The 7,940-nt window shown below is 34.3% G+C and overlaps 1 protein-coding gene across 1 annotated transcript; it reads left to right on the top strand.

Moving 5' to 3' along the window:
• The first annotated feature begins 937 nt into the window (after positions 1-937).
• On the top strand, positions 938-7,641 carry LOC111402341. Its single transcript, XM_023030570.1, has 9 exons — positions 938-1,850; positions 2,178-2,438; positions 2,983-3,193; positions 3,294-3,403; positions 3,480-3,679; positions 4,949-5,052; positions 6,229-6,416; positions 6,519-6,718; positions 7,244-7,641. The coding sequence occupies exons 1-9, from the start codon at positions 1,568-1,570 to the stop codon at positions 7,475-7,477; spliced, it is 1,791 nt and encodes a 596-aa protein (XP_022886338.1). The 5' UTR covers positions 938-1,567; the 3' UTR covers positions 7,478-7,641.
• The last annotated feature ends 299 nt before the right edge of the window (positions 7,642-7,940 follow it).

Here is a 7,940-nt window from a genome sequence, read left to right as displayed (position 1 = left end):
TTAATTTTATGTGACAGACAAATTGAATATTTCAATTATGATGGTTTGGAAAGATCTAGTTACGGTAAGAATTAAAGTTGGACGCACCTTTTTATTGAGAACATTGAATGAAGATTTAAATGCTCATTGACATATAGATTGGAAACAATTCCACGCGTATAACAAAAAATTACTAGATCACTTCTTGTTTCTAATTTTGTAACTATCAATTATTTCTTCTTAACAAGTCTCAACATATCATTAAGCCCCTATTTGGTATCGAATTATAATTTAAGTCAAAGTTAACAATTCATTTTAATTACGTATTATATGAATTCCACAACTTTTTAACCACATTCCGTCAACTTCTATCAAAATTTACTAAAAATCTGATTTTAATCTCCACAAAATAAGGGTTAAACATAGGAAAAGAGACGAGCAAACTTCACAACTAATTTTCTCTGTTCATAATGCCCGACAGAACTACTTAAAACATAATTAATTTTAAGCTAAAAACAATTTTTAAAAATAAACTTTGAATGAGTGATAAATGTTGTCTGAATTTATACATATTTTGAGGGATATTTATTCATTGCTCGTTTCTATATATTTAAAATTTAAATGGTCTTTAAAGTCTTCCCAAATATGCTATTAGTGATTAAGCCAGCTTTCAAATTTTATAATTAAATTTTATAATTAAGTCAAAATTTGAAACAAATTGGCATAGAAGGCTCTATAATAAATAGAATAAACCACAAGCTGCATTCTCTAATGAAATTGCGCCACGTATGGGTCAAATGACAGCAGTCTGAAATTCAGAGCACATGGGATGATAACCTCAATGATTTTTTCAACTGATTTATTACATCATTTATTACAAATAAGACATGTATAAATTTGCAAAATTAATTTTTTGGGAAAAAATTAAATTCCAAATTAAAAGGGACTTGTGAACTGTGATCTAACTTATTAGATTTAGAAATCAGCCTCAAAACCCTAGAATTCAGTCGCCACTGCCCTATTCCAGCACTCAATTTTTAGGCATTTTTATTAATTTATTATTATTATTATTATTATTTTCTTTTTAGGGTTATTTTTGTTTAATGTTGATTTTGAGGACCATTTTTGCGTTAATACCAAGCATTCTTATACGTGATTGGTGGATTGAAAATCAATATTGAGTTTAATTGGATACAAATGTTCTGTGTTCTACTTTGGTTTAAATAGAGCTCCGATTCAATGATAGTTGTCACCTGTCTATAAAGAGGGAATTCTTTATTAGATTTCCTTTTGAGAGATCAAATTTTGGGTTCACATTACTCAAGTCTTTACTGGAGATTCTAATACTATACTGAATTATTGCCATTGGATTATATAGTTGATTCTGAATTTCGGCTAATTTTAACAGTTCAAAGGTATTAAATTTGTTACTTTGGGATCACTTTTGTGATTTGGGCCAGAAAATTGAGGGTGAAAAGGGATTGGGTTTTATAAATCAAGATTTAGAGTACAGATTTCTTGAATTTGGGGTTTGTTTTAACAGTTGATTTTGTGCGGATGAGAGGAGAGGGGAGATGAGTGGTGAAATATGGGACTTGAGGGGACAACAATGACTACAGGGTCATTGGGTCTTCGATCTTCGGGAAGTTATGGGTCATTGCAACAACATCAATTTCAGAGTAGTTTATTATCATCTTCGATCCAAACTACGCCTCCCCCTCTGGTGCCAAGAAAGCCTGCCAAGATGCTTAAGGAAAAGGACAGGTTTTTTCATTGGATCTGCAAATTCGCTCCCCGGAAGAAGGTTGGAATGCTGCTTTTGTGTCTTGTTTCCGCTGCTGTTTTCATCTGGGTTTTATATGTTGGAAAAGGTTTGGCTTCCTGTTTTCAACTCTTGTTCTCGAAATTCATTTTGCATTCTTTATTCTGGCTCTAGTGCATATCTATATTTATTTTTGTAAGAAAGAGCACAATGCATATAGTTCCGCAGCATATTCTACATTCTTGAATTAATTTAAAATGTAATTGGTCGTGGGTTTTATTTTTCTGAGTTTCCGATGACTGGCACAGATTGCTCAGAATGCGAAATTGTCATTTAATCAGCTGCGTGTGGGTTGAACTTGATTTTGAGATTAAGATGTTGATCACTTAATCAACAAAAGTCTTTGTTCATTCTGTGTGTTTCTGCTTGTTTGCAGGTGAAGATTCGCAAGAAACTATTATGTCAAATATGAGTATTAAATCCCCATTAATATCTGGGGAGAGAGATAGTTTTACTGCTGCTATTACTTCTGACGTAAACAATGTTGTGGGAAATGCAAATGTAGAGCCTCCGCCTCTGCCTCCAAATCCGACGCCACCTGTATATTTTACAGGATACACTCTTCCTCCTGGGAATCCATGTGAGGGTTTTACATTGCCACCGCCACCAGCGGATAGAAAGAGGACCGGACCACGTCGTAAGTTTACATTATCTCTCTTTCTGAGATGTGATGTTATTTGGCTTATGGAAGCATCAAGATAACTTAAGTGTCTATATGAACCAAGATATGATTACTTTGATCTTATCACGTTATTTTATTAAGAGGGTGTTTGACACCCATTTTTATGAAAATGAATTTTAGAATAGTATATTGATGGAGAATGTATGGATGAAAAATAAGTCAAAGTTTTTTATTTACGTGTAATATTATTTTAATGAAGAATGTGTGGTTAAAAAGAAAAGAGAGAAAAATGCATTTTGATAAAAATGGGAATCAAACGGGCCTTAAGTAATGCTGTTCATGTAGAGCCTAGATCATCATTGGTGTATGTGGCGCTAGGTAACTGCAACATTGTCCAATATTGATAAATGCATTCCAACTTATTCCTACTTCATTGGACAACTTGATCCTACTTACTACCACATAGACAGATGATCATCTAGATTGCATAAATAACGTTATTCCTTTTTAAAGCTGAGCTGTTCATTTTGCTTGATTTTCTTGTTGTTTGCTTTGCCAGCATGTCCAGTATGTTACCTTCCTTTGGAACAAGCTATTTCCCAAATGCCAACTGCACCATCCTTTTCTCCCGTGCTTAAGAATTTGATATATATTCATGAAGAAAACTTAAATAAAACCGAGTTTGGAGGCTCTGAATTCGGTGGATATCCTTCACTGAGACAGAGGAGTGATTCATATGACATAAGAGAGTCCATGGGCGTGCATTGTGGGTAGGTTGAATTTACTGGAATTATTTTTTCTGAATATTTTACCTCATTTTGCTCTTTATATGCACTTTTTTTCTTACGGGTAATTCAACATTCTCTTTAGGTTTGTCAGAGGAGCAAAACCTGGCCTCCGGACAGGTTTTGACATTAATGATTCTGACCTTCTTGAGATGGAAAGTTGTCGTGGGGTCGTAGTCGCATCTGCAATTTTTGGTACTGATCGAATGTTATGTTTTATTTCTATGTTAAAATTTGTCGGTGATTAGTACAGGATGTTTGTTTTTATCAGGAGCATTTGATTTAATACGACAACCAAAGAACATTAGTGAGTATGCCAAAAAAAATGTCTGCTTCCATATGTTTGTGGATGAAGAAACAGAAGCATTTTTGATCAATTCTAATGAGCTGGATAGTAGCAAGAAAATTGGGCTATGGAGAATAGTAGTTGTTCACAACCTACCTTACTCTGATCCAAGGCGGAATGGGAAGGTAAATATCTCGAAGTTAGCTGGTACATTCTTTGAGTTTAGACCTTCGTTTGGTGTATTGACATTCAATCTTAAGTTATAATGATCATTTTCAATGGGAGAACGAGTTATCAGAAACAAATATAGTTAATTACGTTCATCCTTGTATATAAGAGAGGGCTGTCAGCACATTGGTTAGGATTGAGGTCAAATGAAAAATTTTAAGAATTACTTACAAGATTCAATAAAAAATCCAATTTATATAAAGAAAGAAAATCTGATTAGAAGTCCTTCATGAAATTTAGATCTGCACATAATTTTGTCATTTCAATAATCACATCTAAAGGAGATGAACTTTAATGATGAATGCCATCTGATCTCAGCGGTCAGTAATTTCTGTTGTAAGCACACAGTTTTTTATTAACATTTAGTTTATCATGGGAGAAGAGAAATTTGGTATAGAAGTGGTTAGCCCTTGAGACTAAGAGATTTTAAAATGATTGTTGTTTTCTTTTTCAAAATTTAATAGCCTTGCACTGCATTTATGCTATTCTGCCACTAACAAATGTGTTAAGTGTGATTTCTCTTGTATCAGATTCGTGTCAGAAGTTTTCTCTTTAAAGGAGTTAGTGCTCATCTTTGCATATGCACAGCCGTCTCTTAAATGGACCTTTCTCGGATAATTTTGTTCAAGAACATTTACGAGTTCCAATTTGCAGTGAAATCATTCAAATTTCACAGTATTGAGTATTATTAACAATTGCCACTCTTGTCAACTCTGGATTCTGTTCAGTTATAAATCATTTTGCAGTAAATGGATATTCAGATTTGTTTCTCCTTTTCTGCATGATAATATATTCATTGCTTCCTTAAGCTTTTGTTGCTGTCATGCCTAATTTGTCTACTCTCCATTTTTAACTTTTTACTACTAGGCACTTGTTTAATGATGTCCAAGCTTTTCTTTATTGCTTTCAGTATTTCATGCAGAATGTGTGGCATAGTCTATGTCAGATAATGACACAGTCAAATAGGGTTCCCCACCCCTGCTTTTTTGATATGGTTGGTATTGCACTTGTTATTACGCATGCCACATCTAGTGGCTTTACCATTTTATCTACGCATTACCATAATGAAGATAATATTTACATAACGAATTGTTGATGGCAATCCTTTCTTCAACTTGTGCTTTATTTCTTCTAGTTTTGTCCATTCTGCCTGTTCGGCTACTGTGCAGCCATTTATGCATGATGCATTTACAGATTGTTTAACTGAGTATGCTCTTGCATGTCAGGTTCCCAAGCTTCTACTTCATAGGCTTTTCCCTAATGCCCGATACTCGCTATGGGTTGATGCAAAACTTGAGCTGGTTGTGGATCCATATCAGATTCTTGAAAGGTACATTTATTTTACTGTAAGTAGCCACATTTTTGGTTTCTGTTGTTACAAAACATACTTTTATTAGTCATGTTGTGTTCAAGATTTCGACGAGTGTAGCAAAAAAAGATTATACGAGTGACACTAAATAATATTTTTGCTTGGTAGATACTATTAGTGGCCTAACTTTTCTTTGAGGTGTAAAAATATTTGTTGATTAACCTTATTCAAGGTGACCGCAGTTTATATGTTCTTCGATGCAATGCCTTATTTTAATGATCAGGCATCTGTGCCCAAGTCGTTGACTTATTACGTATTGTCCACTTTGAGAGGGCATCTCTCTTCACACCTCAAGGCTTTATGTCATGTTCTGTCGTGTTCCTTAGAATTTGAACCGGAGACATCTGCCTTATGAGATACTGAAGTTGAATCCCGGTACTAACTGGACAAACTTAGGCATAGAGTTTGGGTCGTTATAATGTTTGCTTATGAATTTTGGCGATGTTAGTTAGACTAACAGAGGTCTTTGACATATATGAAGATACACTACTTTGTCAGTTGTGGGCTTTCTGAGGTAGTAATGATAGTCAAACATGATGCTTTTTGCTAGCTGAAGATGCTTGGGTCAAGGTAAAGTGTAACATATAACTGTCACGTCAGCTTCTGAGGCTTCATTGTGGATGTGAATCTCTGGGTCCTGGTTGTTTTAGGTTTTTCTTTCCAGCATTTTGTACATCAAATTTAGTTGCTTTTGATCTCCCTGCAACTCTAGCAACCGACAGAGTAGAATGGCAAAGAAGGATCACGTAGCTACAAATTTATTGGAAATAAGGCTAAGTTTGTTGTGCACATCAAATAAGATGGAGAAAAATATTCCATGGGGTACCTCTTCCTTAGTGAAGTTTTAGAATCCACATTCCTTAATGTATGTGTGATTTAAAAGGAAGAGAAGATAGTTAACTTAATTCCAATTTGTTTATCTACGTGTATCGTAATTAATAAATATCCATAGATATATATATATAGTTATTTAGTAATACTACTATTACAACTATGGTCATAAAAGAATATGTAATCCCATCATGCTCCATTGATAGTGTAATCACTTTCAAAAAGGAATTTTATTTTGGTTCCTTTTCCCCGTGTCTATAATAGAGATGCTCGGATTGACGTTTCTTTTACTAAATAATATTACAGGTTCTTATGGAGGAAAAATGCTAGCTTTGCTATTTCAAGACATTATAAGCGTTTTGATGTATTTGTAGAAGCAGAAGCTAATAAGGCTGCTGGGAAGTACGAAAATGCTTCCATTGACTTCCAAATTGATTTCTACAAAAAGGAGGGTTTAACCCCATTTTCAGCCGATAAATTTCCTATTACAAGTGGTAGGACAGTCAATTCCATTTTTCCCCTTATTTTTCTTTATTTTCGTGACTGGATCTGCCATTCCATGTTGGACTAATATGCGTTGATGATATGGTTTCTAGATGTTCCTGAAGGATGTGTTATAATAAGGGAGCACATTCCAATCTCCAACCTCTTCACCTGTCTTTGGTTTAATGAAGTGGATCGTTTTACTTCCAGAGACCAGATCAGTTTTTCAACTGTTAGGGACAAGATTGCGTCAAAGACCAATTACACCATCAATATGTTCTTGGATTGTGAAAGGCGTAACTTTGTGGTGCAGGTGATCTTATTTTTGTTGAGAGTTATTATTTCTGAGAAGATAGACTGAAACGTATTTATCTGTTTCTTTTGTATCTTGCTATCAACTATTCTTCAAACTATACTTGCTATTTACCACCTTTAAACTGCATTTACATCTTGTTTTTCCTTTAGGTTATCTATTACCTTTCAAATACCCTTTTTGACATCATACATTCTTTCCCGGTGAATGATCTCCCATTAACTTGTTCAAGAAAGAGAAACAAGTGGGTCTGCCTTTACGTGGAAATTCTGAAGAAAGAACACTGCTGATATTTTGTCCCACAACGTTTCTTTCTTTCCCGTGTTTAGGTGACAGGCTAGCACCATGTCGTTATTGGATCCTTTTATCATAATTTGGAGGAGTTCTTCACAAAATGAGTGTTTTTGTGTGAAATGCCAGGCCCTTCCTATTCAGGCCTGGCAGTAGCAGTACTTAGTGAGGAAACAAGACTTAGTTTGTTGTTTGTGCAGCTCGTAACTTTTATCACTTTTTTACTTTTTGCAGGGGTACCATAGGGACTTAATTGAGAACTGGGCTCTCCCTCCTCCGGACGCCATTGATCTTGTTCATCCTCCACCCCCCATTATCGATGAAAAACTAAACACGCCACCTGGAACTTTTACTGAAAATATTGTAAGTAGTCCAATCAAGAAGGCTTCAACAAAGCGCGGGAGAGACCGGAAATCAAGGCGTCATCGGAAAGTCAATGCCGGCAGCAAGGATATCACTGCTACTTGAAAAATTTTGTTCTAGGCAAATTTTTATATGGTCCTTTCCCTGTACAAGATAATTCAGTGCAGGGATTGGAATTTGTTCGAGTTGAGCCTTGTAATTATGCTTCTACACAGCAGCTTTTATTTTTATTTTTTATAATTTTTTAAAAGATGCAATATTTATTTATCCATTTTTTTTTTGTACATATTTATAATTTTTCTAATAATCATCATATGGGTTGCTTCGTTATTTACAAGGTGGTAGTCTTTTATTTATAATATATTAAAATATCACATTAAGGGAGAATCTTTTTTGGACGATTTTAACTCTTTTATAATTCAATTATTTCAATAATACTTTATATTCCGTTCTTCGATATGTAATAAATACTATAAAATTATTGTCATTTATGAAATTTGTGATATTAATTCTCAATTAATTAACTTTCATATTAATCTAGATTCAATGAATTTTCACTCGATAAATC

Source organism: Olea europaea, chromosome 10 (assembly GCF_002742605.1).
Source record: "Olea europaea var. sylvestris chromosome 10, O_europaea_v1, whole genome shotgun sequence".
In the NCBI taxonomy this organism is placed as follows: Eukaryota; Viridiplantae; Streptophyta; class Magnoliopsida; order Lamiales; family Oleaceae; genus Olea; species Olea europaea.
The sequence above is the reverse complement of the archived record's forward strand: the minus strand, read 5'-3'. Positions and strand labels throughout refer to the sequence as shown.